This window comes from Oncorhynchus masou, chromosome 3 (genome assembly GCF_036934945.1).
Source record: "Oncorhynchus masou masou isolate Uvic2021 chromosome 3, UVic_Omas_1.1, whole genome shotgun sequence".
Classification (NCBI taxonomy): domain Eukaryota; kingdom Metazoa; phylum Chordata; class Actinopteri; order Salmoniformes; family Salmonidae; genus Oncorhynchus; species Oncorhynchus masou.
The window spans coordinates 15,335,788-15,350,787 of record NC_088214.1 but is presented as its reverse complement, the minus strand read 5'-3'; the positions used below and the strand labels follow the sequence as shown (position 1 = coordinate 15,350,787).

The 15,000-nt window shown below is 47.9% G+C and overlaps 1 protein-coding gene across 2 annotated transcripts in view; it reads left to right on the top strand.

Annotated features, from left to right (window-relative positions):
* LOC135510981 (ephrin type-A receptor 3-like) overlaps positions 1-15,000 on the top strand; it is a 209,480-nt gene that overhangs the window by 146,015 nt on the left and 48,465 nt on the right. For both annotated transcript variants that reach the window (XM_064932384.1, XM_064932376.1), the window contains exons 11-12: positions 14,056-14,123; positions 14,942-15,000. The exon at positions 14,942-15,000 is cut by the window's right edge and continues 67 nt beyond it. In XM_064932384.1, the coding sequence (XP_064788456.1) occupies positions 14,056-14,123; positions 14,942-15,000 (127 nt within the window). The remainder of the gene's footprint in view (positions 1-14,055; positions 14,124-14,941) is intronic.

Genomic DNA, 15,000 nt, shown 5'->3' with positions numbered 1-15,000 from the left:
ATACTGTATTTTGACGAGCTAGTTAACTAGCTAGCTAATGTTAACTAGCGTTAGCTTGCTTGTCCAAAGTCCAGCAACTAGCTTCTGTAGCTAGCTAATACCAGTTAGCTGACAGTTAGCTAGCTAACTAAAATGCAAAAGAAAGGTAGCTAGCTATATTTGGTTATAGAATGTTTTTACACAAATTACTTCAGCCATTAGCAAGCTAGCTAGCTAGAGCCAGACAACAGCAGCTGACCTCGACCCAGAAGCTAGCTAATGTTAGCTCACATCCGAATGCCATTCCTACATTTTTCAACAAAGCATAGCTAGCTAACTGCATCAAATTCAAAACTACCCTTTGCCAAGTTGCCAACAACCGGCAGTTCTGGTTTTCAGGGATACAGCTGTTTTCAACCTAGCTTCCTCTTCAGCTGAAAATCGGATGTGGGAACTCTGCTCAAGGGTTTCTTTTATGCTTGCTATTTTAGGTTAGTGCAAAACTAACACCAAACTTTGGGCAAATTGTCACGCTGTTATCTTGTAATGTATGCAATGGGATTTTGCAAAACTAGCTAGTTACTCCATAGTCCAAGCTACGGTAAGAGCTAGCCACATTTCAGGGTCAGACAGGTCACAACTGAAACTGCAGCTGAGAAAACAAATTGCTAGCAAATATTACATATAAACAGTTCCTTGGTAGTCCACTGCCTGCCTGGTGCAAATGCATGCTTGCTAGCATCAGGAAAAAACAATTCTAACATCCATAATACATTACTTAGTCTTCTTGACATTTTAAATAAAATGTTTGCTGATCAACAGTGCCAAACCAACAACTTTTCCATTTAACCATCTTGATTGTATCTACAGCTACGACCTAGATGCTGGACTAGTCTTTGTGTTGGATATTTGTCACCAACTCTGCCGTGCACGGCCATTCCGGTGGCGCAGCTCTAGGGATGGGGGAGGGAGCTAATGCCCCCCTTAACCCAGATTGTATAAATGTATAGGATGCATAGCTCAAAAGTCAATGTTTTAAAACCGTTTTCTTTCAATGGGATTTTAGTTATATTTGACAACGTAAGACTGTTGCAATCAATTGAGCTATCCATTGTAAGTTCTATGCATACTATAATAGTAAGTCCAAAATGTATTTGAGCTATTAGAGGACAACAGCCAACAGTCCAGGGTTTTAACCAGCAACCCTTGCAGTTATGCAAGCACACCACCTGTGCCATTAAGGCTCAGACCTTTTGGCAGAGAGTGAATTAAAGTTTACAATAGCACTGCCAATGAAAGACCTTTGGTCTAGCTTTGCCTGTGGGAATGTTGTATAATGCACCTTTAACAGAAAATCCCCTTTCCAGTGTAAAAAAAACATAATGAAGGAAATTCACATGAGCACCACCATGCCTACTCCACCCATGTTCTACCAAGGATTTTCAGCACACAACTTTGACCTACTAAAGAAGCTATGTTGGTCTATGTACTTCACACAATGTGTATGCAGGTTGCTTAGGATTGTGTTGTTCTCCCTGCCTCTCCCTCTCTCACCCCAGTCCCAGACATAGACAGTATCCCCTAAAGGGCCCATTTCCACCTGTTCAACTGTGTAAAAACACAGGGATTAGGCACTGAACTACTGTCATATTAACTAAGGCTAACAAGACCTCATTCCTCCTCATCACCTCTAATTCCTCTCCTCTTTTTCCCTCTCACTCATTTTACTCTCCCTTTCACTCCTTTTCCCAGGTCCAGAATCAATTCAAGGAAGCGTACATACAGTATTATACAGAGCCATGAGTTCATGCAACTCCCTTCCATCTTATATAGAGCAAGTGAACAGCAAACCTGGTTTAAAAATACAAATAAAGCAACACCTCACGACATAACACCTCTCCCCATGTGACCTACTGGTTGTGTATATGTACTGACATGTGACCTACTGGTTGCGTATATGTACTGACATGTGACCTACTGGTTGTGTGTATGTACCGACATGTGATCTACTGGTTGTGTATATGTACTGACATGTGACCTACTTGTTGTGTGTATGTACTGACATGTGACCTACTTGTTGTGTATATGAACTGACATGTGACCTACTTGTTGTGTGTATGTACTGACATGTGACCTACTTGTTGTGTGTATGTACTGACATGTGACCTACTTGTTGTGTGTATGTACTGACATGTGACCTACTGGTTGTGTATATGTACTGACATGTGACATACTTGTTGTGTATATGTACTGACATGTGACCTACTTGTTGTGGATATGTACTGACATGTGACCTACTTGTTGTGTATATGTACTGACATGTGACCTACTTGTTGTGTATATGTACTGACATGTGACCTACTTGTTGTGTATATGTACTGACATGTGACCTACTTGTTGTGTAGATGTACTGACATGTGACCTACTGGTTGTGTGTATGTACTGACATGTGACCTACTTGTTGTGTATATGTACTGACATGTGACCTACTGGTTGTGTATATGTACTGACATGTGACCTACTTGTTGTGTATATGTATTGACATGTGACATACTTGTTGTGTATATGTACTGACATGTGACCTACTGGTTGTGTGTATGTACTGACATGTGACCTACTGGTTGTGTATATGTACTGACATGTGACCTACTTGTTGTGTATATGTATTGACATGTGACATACTTGTTGTGTATATGGTTGACATGTGACCTACTTGTTGTGTATATGTACTGACATGTGACCTACTTGTTGTGTGTATGTACTGACATGTGAACTACTTGTTGTGTATATGTACTGACATGTGACCTACTTGTTGTGTGTATGTACTGATATGTGACCTACTTGTTGTGTATATGTACTGACATGTGACATTGTCAGGTGCTTGTCCTATCCCTTTCCCCATCTATAGCAGGTGCTTGTCCTATCCCTTTCCCCATCTATAGCAGGTGCTTGTCCTATCCCTCTCCCCATCTATACCAGGTGCTTGTTCTATCCCTTTCCCCATCTATACCAGGTGTTTGTCCTATCCCTCTCCCCATCTATAGCAGGTGCTTGTCCTATCCCTTTCCCCATCTATAGCAGGTGCTTGTCCTATCCCTCTCCCCATCTATAGCAGGTGCTTGTCCTATCCATCTCCCCATCTATAGCAGGTGCTTGTCCTATCCCTCTCCCCATCTATAGCAGGTGCTTGTCCTATCCATCTCCCCATCTATAGCAGGTGCTTGTCCTATCTCTCCCTCCATCTGTAGCAGGTGCTTGTCCTATCCCTCCCTCAATCTATATACGGTGCTTGTCCTATCCTTCCCCCATCTAAAGCACATGCTTGTCCTATCACTCTCCCCATCTAAAGCACGTGCTTGTCCTATCCCTCTCCCCATCTATAGCAGGTGCTTGTCCTATCCCTCTCCCCATCTATAGCAGGTGTTTGTCCTATCCCCCCTCCATCTATATCAAGTGCTTGTCCTATCTCTCACTTCCATCATCTATAGCATGTGCTTGTTCTATCCCTCTCCCCATCTATAGCAGGTGTTTGTCCTATCCCTCTCCCCATTCATACCAGGTGCTTGTTCTATCCCTCTCCCCATCTATAGCAGGTGCTTGTCCTATCCCTCTCCCCATTCATAGCAGGTGCTTGTCCTATCCCTCTCCCCATCTATAACAGGTGCTTGTCCTATCCCTTTCCCCATCTATAGCAGGTGCTTGTCCTATCCCTCTCCCCATCTATAGCAGGTGCTTGTCCTGTCCCTCTCCCCATCTATAGCAGGTGCTTGTCCTATCCCTCTCCCCATCTATAGCAGGTGCTTGTCCTATCCCTCCATCCCTATCAATCTATCCATCAGCAGGTGCTTGTCCTATCCCTTTCCCCATCTATCTATACCAGGTGTTTGTCCTATCCCTCTCCCCATTCATAGCAGGTGCTTGTCCTATCCTCCCCATCCAGGTGCTTGTCCTATCCCTCTCCCCATCTATAGCAGGTGCTTGTCCTATCCCTCTCCCCATCTATAGCAGGTGCTTGTCCTATCCCTCTCCCCATCTATAGCAGGTGCTTGTCCTATCCCTCTCCCCATCTATAGCAGGTGCTTGTCCTATCCCTCTCCCCATCTATAGCAGGTGTTTGTCCTATCCCTCTCCCCATTCATAGCAGGTGCTTGTCCTATCCCTCTCCCCATCTATAACAGGTGCTTGTCCTATCCCTCTCCCCATCTATAGCAGGTGCTTGTCCTATCCCTCTCCCCATCTATAGCAGGTGCTTGTCCTATCCCTCTCCCCATCTATAACAGGTGCTTGTCCTATCCCTCTCCCCATCTATAGCAGGTGCTTGTCCTATCCCTCTCCCCATCTATAGCAGGTGTTTGTCCTATCCCTCTCCCCATCTATAGCAGGTGTCCTATCCCTCTCCCCATCTATAGCAGGTGCTTGTCCTATCCCTCTCCCCATCTTGTCTTTGTCTATCTATCCCTCTCCCCATCTATAGCAGGTGCTTGTCCTATCCCTCTCCCCATCTATAGCAGGTGCTTGTCCTATCCCTCTCCCCATCTATAGCAGGTGCTTGTCCTATCCCTCTCCCCATCTATAGCAGGTGTTTGTCCTATCCCTCTCCCCATCTATAGCAGGTGCTTGTCCTATCCCTTTCCCCATCTATAGCAGGTGCTTGTCCCCATCCCAGGTGCTTGTCCTATCCCTTTCCCCATCTATACCAGGTGTTTGTCCTATCCCTTTCCCCATCTATAACAGGTGCTTGTCCTATCCCTTTCCCCATCTATAGCAGGTGCTTGTCCTATCCCTTTCCCCATCTATAGCAGGTGCTTGTTCTATCCCTCTCCCCATCTATAGCAGGTGCTTGTCCTATCCCTTTCCCCATCTATAGCAGGTGCTTGTCCTATCCCTCTCCCCATCTATAGCAGGTGCTTGTTCTATCCCTCTCCCCATCTATAGCAGGTGCTTGTCCTATCCCTCTCCCCATCTATAGTCCTATCCCTCTCCCCATCAGGTGCTTGTCCTATCCCTCTCCCCATCTATAGCAGGTGCTTGTCCTATCCCTCTCCCCATCTATAGCAGGTGCTTGTCCTATTCCTCTCCCCATCTATAGCAGGTGCTTGTTCTATCCCTCTCCCCATCTATAGCAGGTGTTTGTCCTATCCCTCTCCCCACCTATAGCAGGTGCTTGTCCTTTCCCTTTCCCCATCTATACCAACTGCTTGTTCTATCCCTTTCCCCATCTATACCAGGTGCTTGTTCTATCCCTCTCCCCATCTATAGCAGGTGTTTGTCCTATCCCTCTCCCCATCATAGCAGGTGCTTGTCCTATCCCTTTCCCCATCTATACCAGGTGCTTGTCCTGTCCCTTTCCCCATCTATAGCAGGTGCTTGTCCTATCCCTTTCCCCATCTATAACAGGTGCTTGTTCTATCCCTCTCCCCATCTATAGCAGGTGCTTGTCCTATCCCTTTCCCCATCTATAGCAGGTGCTTGTCCTATCCCTCTCCCCACCTATAGCAGGTGCTTGTCCTTTCCCTTTCCCCATCTATACCAACTGCTTGTTCTATCCCTTTCCCCATCTATACCAGGTGCTTGTCCTATCCCTCTCCCCATCTATAGCAGGTGTTTGTCCTATCCCTCTCCCCATTCATAGCAGGTGCTTGTCCTATCCCTTTCCCCATCTATACCAGGTGCTTGTCCTATCCCTTTCCCCATCTATAGCAGGTGCTTGTCCTATCCCTTTCCCCATCTATAACAGGTGCTTGTTCTCCCCATCTATCCCCTCTCCCCATCTATAGCAGGTGCTTGTCCTATCCCTCCCCCCATCTATAGCAGGTGCTTGTCCTATCCTCCCTCAATCTATAGCAGGTGCCATCTCCCCATCTATAGCAGGTGCTTGTTCTATCCCTCTCCCCATCTATAGCAGGTGCTTGTCCTATCCCTCTCCCCATCTATAACAGGTGCTTGTTCTATCCCTCTCCCCATCTATAGCAGGTGTTTGTCCTATCCCTCTCCCCATTCATAGCAGGTGCTTGTCCTATCCCTTTCCCCATCTATACCAGGTGCTTGTCCTGTCCCTTTCCCCATCTATAGCAGGTGCTTGTCCTATCCCTTTCCCCATCTATAGCAGGTGTTTGTTCTATCCCTCTCCCCATCTATAACAGGTGCTTGTTCTATCCCTCTCCCCATCTATAGCAGGTGCTTGTCCTATCCATCTCCCCATCTATAGCAGGTGCTTGTTCTATCCCTCTCCCCATCTATAGCAGGTGTTTGTCCTATCCCTCTCCCCATCTGTAGCAGGTGCTTGTCCTATCCCTTTCCCCATCTATACCAGGTGCTTGTTCTATCCCTCTCCCCATCTATAGCAGGTGTTTGTCCTATCCCTCTCCCCATCTGTAGCAGGTGCTTGTCCTATCCATCTCCCCATCTATAGCAGGTGCTTGTCCTATCTCTCCCTCCATCTGTAGCAGGTGCTTGTCCTATCCCTCCCTTCCTCCATCTATAGTCCTATCCCTCCCCTTCCTCCATCAGGTGCTTGTTCTATCCGTCTCCCCATATATAGCAGGTGCTTGTCCTATCCCTCTCCCCATCTATAGCAGGTGCTTGTCCTATCCCTCCCTCAATCTATAGCATGCGCTTGTCCTATCCCTCTCCCCATCTATAGCAGGTGCTTGTTCTATCCCTCTCCCCATCTGTAGCAGGTGCTTGTCCTATACCTCTCCCCATCTTTAGCATGCGCTTGTCCTATCCCTCTCCCCATCTATAGCAGGTGCTTGTCCTATCCCTCTCCCCATCTATAGCAGGTGCTTGTCCTATCTCTCCCTCCATCTATAGCATGTGCTTGTCCTATCCCTCTCCCCATCTATAGCAGGTGCTTGTCCTATCCCTCCCTCAATCTATAGCATGTGCTTGTCCTATCCCTCTCCCCATCTATAGCAGGTGCTTGTCCTATCCCTCTCCCCATCTATAGCAGGTGCTTGTCCTATCCCTCCCTCAATCTATAGCATGCGCTTGTCCTATCCCTCTCCCCATCTATAGCAGGTGCTTGTCCTATCCCTCTCCCCATCTGTAGCAGGTGCTTGTCCTATCCCCTCTCCAGGTGCTTGTAGCAGGTGCTTGTCCATCATCTATAGCAGGTGCTTGTCCTATCCCTCTCCCCATCTATAGCAGGTGCTTGTCCTATCCCTCTCCCCATCTATAGCAGGTGCTTGTCCTATCCTCTCCCCCTCAATCTATAGCAGGTGCTTGTCCTATCCCTCTCCCCATCTATAGCAGGTGCTTGTCCTATCCCTCTCCCCATCTATAGCAGGTGCTTGTCCTATCCCTCCCTCAATCTATAGCATGCGCTTGTCCTATCCCTCTCCCCATCTATAGCAGGTGCTTGTCTCCTCCATCTATCCCTCTCCCCATCTATAGCAGGTGCTTGTCCTATCCCTTTCCCCATCTATACCAGGTGCTTGTCCTATCCCTATCTCCCCATCTATAGCAGGTGCTTGTCCTATCCATCTCCCCATCTATAGCAGGTGCTTGTTCTATCCCTCTCCCCATCTATAGCAGGTGCTTGTCCTATCCCTCTCCATCTAGCATAGCAGGTGCTTGTCCATCCCTCTCCCCATCTCTAGCAGGTGCTTGTCCTATCCCTTTCCCCATCTATACCAGGTGCTTGTTCTATCCCTCTCCCCATCTATAGCACGTGCTTGTCCTATCCCTCTCCCCATCTATAGCAGGTGCTTGTCCTATCCATCTCCCCATCTATAGCAGGTGCTTGTCCTATCTCTCCCTCCATCTGTAGCAGGTGCTTGTCCTATCCCTCCCTTCCTCCATCTATAGCAGGTGCTTGTTCTATCCGTCTCCCCATATATAGCAGGTGCTTGTCCTATCCCTCTCCCCATCTATAGCAGGTGCTTGTCCTATCCCTCCCTCAATCTATAGCATGCGCTTGTCCTATCCCTCTCCCCATCTATAGCAGGTGCTTGTTCTATCCCTCTCCCCATCTGTAGCAGGTGCTTGTCCTATACCTCTCCCCATCTTTAGCATGCGCTTGTCCTATCCCTCTCCCCATCTATAGCAGGTGCTTGTCCTATCCCTCTCCCCATCTATAGCAGGTGCTTGTCCTATCTCTCCCTCCATCTATAGCATGTGCTTGTCCTATCCCTCTCCCCATCTATAGCAGGTGCTTGTCCTATCCCTCCCTCAATCTATAGCATGTGCTTGTCCTATCCCTCTCCCCATCTATAGCAGGTGCTTGTCCTATCCCTCTCCCCATCTATAGCAGGTGCTTGTCCTATCCCTCCCTCAATCTATAGCATGCGCTTGTCCTATCCCTCTCCCCATCTATAGCAGGTGCTTGTCCTATCCCTCTCCCCATCTGTAGCAGGTGCTTGTCCTATACCTCTCCCCATCTATAGCAGGTGCTTGTCCTATCCCTCTCCCCATCTATAGCAGGTGCTTGTCCTATCCCTCTCCCCATCTATAGCAGGTGCTTGTCCTATCCCTCCCTCAATCTATAGCAGGTGCTTGTCCTATCCCTCTCCCCATCTATAGCAGGTGCTTGTCCTATCCCTCTCCCCATCTATAGCAGGTGCTTGTCCTATCCCTCCCTCAATCTATAGCATGCGCTTGTCCTATCCCTCTCCCCATCTATAGCAGGTGCTTGTCCTATCCCTCCCTCAATCTATAGCATGCGCTTGTCCTATCCCTCTCCCCATCTATAGCAGGTGCTTGTCCTATCTCTCCCTCAATCTATAGCAGGTGCTTGTCCTATCCCTCCCTCAATCTATAGCATGCGCTTGTCCTATCCCTCTCCCCATCTATAGCAGGTGCTTGTCCTATCTCTCCCTCAATCTATAGCATGCGCTTGTCCTATCCCTCTCCCCATCTATAGCAGGTGCTTGTCCTATCCCTCCCTCAATCTATAGCATGCGCTTGTCCTATCCCTCTCCCCATCTATAGCAGGTGCTTGTCCTATCTCTCCCTCCATCTATAGCATGTGCTTGTCCTATCCCTCTCCCCATCTATAGCAGGTGCTTGTCCTATCCCTCCCTCAATCTATAGCAGGTGCTTGTCCTATCCCTCTCCCCATCTATAGCAGGTGCTTGTCCTATCCCTCTCCCCATCTATAGCAGGTGCTTGTCCTATCCCTCCCTCAATCTATAGCATGCGCTTGTCCTATCCCTCTCCCCATCTATAGCAGGTGCTTGTCCTATCCCTCTCCCCATCTGTAGCAGGTGCTTGTCCTATACCTCTCCCCATCTATAGCAGGTGCTTGTTCTATCCCTCTCCCCATCTATAGCAGGTGCTTGTCCTATCCCTCCCTCAATCTATAGCATGTGCTTGTCCTATCCCTCTCCCCATCTATAGCAGGTGCTTGTCCTATCCCTCTCCCCATCTATAGCAGGTGCTTGTCCTATCCCTCTCCCCATCTATAGCAGGTGCTTGTCCTATCCCTCCCTCAATCTATAGCAGGTGCTTGTCCTATCCCTCTCCCCATCTATAGCAGGTGCTTGTCCTATCCCTCCCTCAATCTATAGCAGGTGCTTGTCCTATCCTCTCCCCATCTATAGCAGGTGCTTGTCCTATCCCTCTCCCCATCTATAGCAGGTGCTTGTCCTATCCCTCTCTCCCCATCTATAGCTGGTTGCTTGTCCTATCCCTCTCCCCATCTATAGCCTATAGCATCTTGTCCTATCCCTCTCCCCATCCCCATCTATAGCAGGTGCTTGTCCTATCCCTCTCCCCATCTATAGCAGGTGCTTGTCCTATAGCAGGTGCTTGTATCCCTCTCCCCATCTATAGCAGGTGCTTGTCCTATCCCTCTCCCCATCTATAGCAGGTGCTTGTCCTATCCCTCTCCCCATCTATAGCAGGTGCTTGTCCTATCCCTCTCCCCATCTATAGCAGGTGCTTGTCCTATCCCTCTCCCCATCTATAGCAGGTGCTTGTCCTATCCTTCTCCCCATCTAAAGCACATGCTTGTCCTATCCCTGTCCCCATCTATATCAGGTGCTTGTCCTATCCCTCCCTTCCTCCATCTATAGCAGGTGCTTATCCATCTAGGTGCCCTATCCCCTCCATCTATATCAGGTGCTTGTCCTATCCCTCCCTTCCTCCATCTATAGCAGGTGCTTGTTCTATCCGTCTCCCCATATATAGCAGGTGCTTGTCCTATCCCTCTCCCCATCTATAGCAGGTGCTTGTCCTATCCCTCCCTCAATCTATAGCAGGTGCTTGTCCTATCCCTCCCCCTCTCCCCATCTATAGCAGGTGCTTGTCCTATCCCTCTCCCCATCTGTAGCAGGTGCTTGTCCTATACCTCTCCCCATCTTTAGCATGCGCTTGTCCTATCCCTCTCCCCATCTATAGCAGGTGCTTGTCCTATCCCTCTCCCCATCTATAGCAGGTGCTTGTCCTATCTCTCCCTCCATCTATAGCATGTGCTTGTCCTATCCCTCTCCCCATCTATAGCAGGTGCTTGTCCTATCCCTCCCTCAATCTATAGCAGGTGCTTGTCCTATCCCTCTCCCCATCTATAGCAGGTGCTTGTCCTATCCCTCTCCCCATCTATAGCAGGTGCTTGTCCTATCCCTCCCTCAATCTATAGCATGCGCTTGTCCTATCCCTCTCCCCATCTATAGCAGGTGCTTGTCCTATCCCTCTCCCCATCTATAGCAGGTGCTTGTCCTATCTCTCCCTCCATCTATAGCATGTGCTTGTCCTATCCCTCTCCCCATCTATAGCAGGTGCTTGTCCTATCCCTCCCTCAATCTATAGCAGGTGCTTGTCCTATCCCTCTCCCCATCTATAGCAGGTGCTTGTCCTATCCCTCTCCCCATCTATAGCAGGTGCTTGTCCTATCCCTCCCTCAATCTATAGCATGCGCTTGTCCTATACCTCTCCCCATCTATAGCAGGTGCTTGTTCTATCACTCTCCCCATCTATAGCAGGTGCTTGTCCTATCCCTCCCTCAATCTATAGCATGCGCTTGTCCTATCCCTCTCCCCATCTATAGCAGGTGCTTGTCCTATCCCTCTCCCCATCTATAGCATGTGCTTGTCCTATCCCTCTCCCCATCTATAGCAGGTGCTTGTCCTATCCCTCCCTCAATCTATAGCATGTGCTTGTCCTATCCCTCTCCCCATCTATAGCAGGTGCTTGTCCTATCCCTCTCCCCATCTATAGCAGGTGCTTGTCTATCCCTCCCCAATCTATCTCTCCTCAATCTATAGCAGGTGCTTGTCCTATCCCTCTCCCCATCTATAGCAGGTGCTTGTCCTATCCCTCTCCCCAATCTATAGCAGGTGCTTGTCCTATCCCTCCCTCAATCTATAGCATGCGCTTGTCCTATCCCTCTCCCCATCTATAGCAGGTGCTTGTCCTATCCTCTCCCTCAATCTATAGCATGCATGTGCTTGTCCTATCCCTCTCCCCATCTATAGCAGGTGCTTGTCCTATCCCTCCCTCAATCTATAGCAGGTGCTTGTCCTATCCCTTGTCTCCCCATCTATAGCAGGTGCTTGTCCTATCCCTCCCTCAATCTATAGCAGGTGCTTGTCCTATCTCTCCCTCAATCTATAGCTATAGCAGGTGCTTGTCCTATCCCTCTCCCCATCTATAGCAGGTGCTTGTCCTATCCCTCCCTCAATCTATAGCATGCGCTTGTCCTATCCCTCTCCCCATCTATAGCAGGTGCTTGTCCTATCCCTCCCTCAATCTATAGCAGGTGCTTGTCCTATCCCTCTCCCCATCTATAGCAGGTGCTTGTCCTATCCCTCCCTCAATCTATAGCAGGTGCTTGTCCTATCCCTCTCCCCATCTATAGCAGGTGCTTGTCCTATCCCTCTCCCCATCTATAGCAGGTGCTTGTCCTATCCCTCTCCCCATCTATAGCAGGTGCTTGTCCTATCCCTCTCCCCATCTATAGCAGGTGCTTGTCCTATCCCTCTCCCCATCTATAGCATGCAGGTGCTTGTCCTATCCCTCTCCCCATCTATAGCAGGTGCTTGTCCTATCCCTCTCCCCATCTATAGCAGGTGCTTGTCCTATCCCTCTCCCCATCTATAGCAGGTGCTTGTCCTATCCCTCTCCCCATCTATAGCAGGTGCTTGTCCTATCCCTCTCCCCATCTATAGCAGGTGCTTGTCCTATCCCTCTCCCCATCTATAGCAGGTGCTTGTCCTATCCCTCTCCCCATCTATAGCAGGTGCTTGTCCTATCCCTCTCCCCATCTATAGCAGGTGCTTGTCCTATCCCTCTCCCCATCTATAGCAGGTGCTTGTCCTATCCCTCCCCATCTATAGCAGGTGCTTGTCCTATCCCTCTCCCCATCTATAGCAGGTGCTTGTCCTATCCCTCTCCCCATCTATAGCAGGTGCTTGTCCTATCCCTCCCTCAATCTATAGCAGGTGCTTGTCCTATCCCTCTCCCCATCTATAGCAGGTGCTTGTCCTATCTCTCCCTCCATCTATAGCAGGTGCTTGTCCTATCTCTCCCTCCATCTATAGCAGGTGCTTGTCCTATCCCTCCCTCCAATTATAATCCGATGTACTGGGCCCTGCTTAGGATGTAAAAGATGGAGGGCCTTTCTTTTTGAGAAAAACGTCCCTTCATAAGTCTTGATAATGAGAATAGATGATTGGAGAGAGGGGGAGGAGAGGAGAGGGGGAATGAAGAGAAAGCAAGTGAAGAGAGAAGAGGAAACGATGGTTTGAAGGAAAAGAGCAGAGGAAATGAAAGGAAAAGATCATAGAGGAGAGCAAAGAAGAAGGGAGAAGAGGAGCCAAGAAAGGAACCATTTATGTGTTGTTTTAGTACCTGACGATGTGAAAATTGATGTTACGCTTTTATGTATTGGTCTAAAACCTTCATGCTGTATTTAAGTGAGCATTAAATGTAATGGTGTTTTGTGTGAATTGGATTATTAAATTAGCTGTTTTCCTACTGAAGTTTTGCAGAGCGGAGAAAAGCTAATATTAACCCCTCTGCCCCCAACCCCGACCCAACCTCTCACAAAGAGCGGCTCTTTTTAAACAGAGCAAGTCTAACACGTCCTCACAGCTGGGCTGATCAATCGATTAATGGTTGTTATTGATTGCTGGATTGATCGGCTCTGCAGTGTGTGTGTGTGTGTGTGTGTGTGTGTGTGTGTGTGTGTGTGTGTGTGTGTGTGTGTGTGTGTCTGTCTGTGTGTGTGTGTGTGTGTGTGTGTGTGTGTGTGTGTGTGTGTGTGTGTGTGTGTGTGTGTGTGTGTGTGTGTGTGTGTGCATGGACCTCTAATTAAAGGGGATGACTACAGCCTGGAGGGTGCCAACACAGACACTTAAGAACAAACTTAGGCTATTTCACACACCAGGAAAAGGCTCAGAGAGAGAATCAGAGGAAGAGAGAAGGGGGGGAGAGAGAGAAGGACTACTACTCTCACAGCCCCAGGCTCCTGCATAGAGACCAGAGAGAGAGGGGGATAGAGGGGAGGAGAAGGGGGAGAAAAACAGGAGAATATTCCTAGACTTTCAAATGCCCTCAGCTGTTCAATGTGTACCATGTTTCTTACACTGAAATGAAAAGTTGGTGTGCATACGCACTCACACAACACACAACACGCACTCACACAACACACACAACACGCACTCACACAACACACAACAAATACACAACACACTCACACAACACACACAACACGCACTCACACAACACACACACAACACACACAACACACATGCACTCACACAACACACAACACGCACTCACACAACACACAAAATACACAACACACACACACACACGCACTCACACAACACACAAAATACACAACACACACACACACACGCACTCACACAACACACAACTCTCACACACAACACACACAAAACACACAACACAAGACACTCAACTCTCACACACAACACAAGACACACAACTCTCACACACAACAAACACAAGACACACAAAACACACAACACACACACACAACACAAGACACACAACACACACACACACAACACAAAGTACACACACTAGACACACAACTCTCACACCCGCACAAGCACACACACACACACAAACCATGATGTCAATAACCGGTTGGTGTGTTTTGTTCCTCAGACACTGTGGGTACATCAAAGCCAAGCAGGACCCTGACGAAGAGAAGCTGCAGTTTCAACATGGAAGAGGTACACAGTACGCACACACACACACACACACACACACACAACACACTCTCAAATATACAGCAGAGGAAGGATATCTCTTTCAGAGGCAGCCAAAGAAGCATTTCTTCAGAGTCGTGTGAAACCTTCCATAATGGGTTGTTTATGATATTTTTATGAGGAAGCTGTTTGTGTTTGCTGAATGCCCCACATGTTTACTTTGCCAAGCATCACATATACACACACACACACACACACACACACACACACACACACACACACACACACACACACACACACACACACACACACACACACAAACAGAGTACACGCTTTCGATGTGTCACATGTTATTGTTACATTTACATAAACAGAAAGTGATTCAGACGATTTGCAATCCATCAAACAGGAAGATACCATATTCTCTGTACGTGGGGAAATCAGGGTCAACATACTCTGCCTCAGCTCTAACATTCAAAACATTTGCTAGACCACACAGAAGCAGTTTACATTCTCAGAGAATCACTGTCACCGTCATAAGATGCTCAAGTTTACTTCAACTCCAACAACTCAATAACTTGTACAATTTGTTTCTGAGAAGCAACTATACAAGTGTTGTTGTGAGTAGTAAACAAAAACAATCCTGAGAGGCAATGTAGTGTGATATTGAACTCTCAAGCATTCGGCAGCCATTTCCGTACCTTTAATTACGTTGGAGTTGAACGCATGTGTGTGTTGTACTGCTTTCTTTGTGTGTTGTACCGCTTTCTACAGGAAAGTTATTGAGATCGATCTCCCTCTTTGTTTTTGTCTGTGTCGCTGTCTCTCTTTTCTGTCTCCAGTCAAACTTCCTGGCAGTAAGATATATATCCATCCACACACCTATGAGGATCCTAACCAG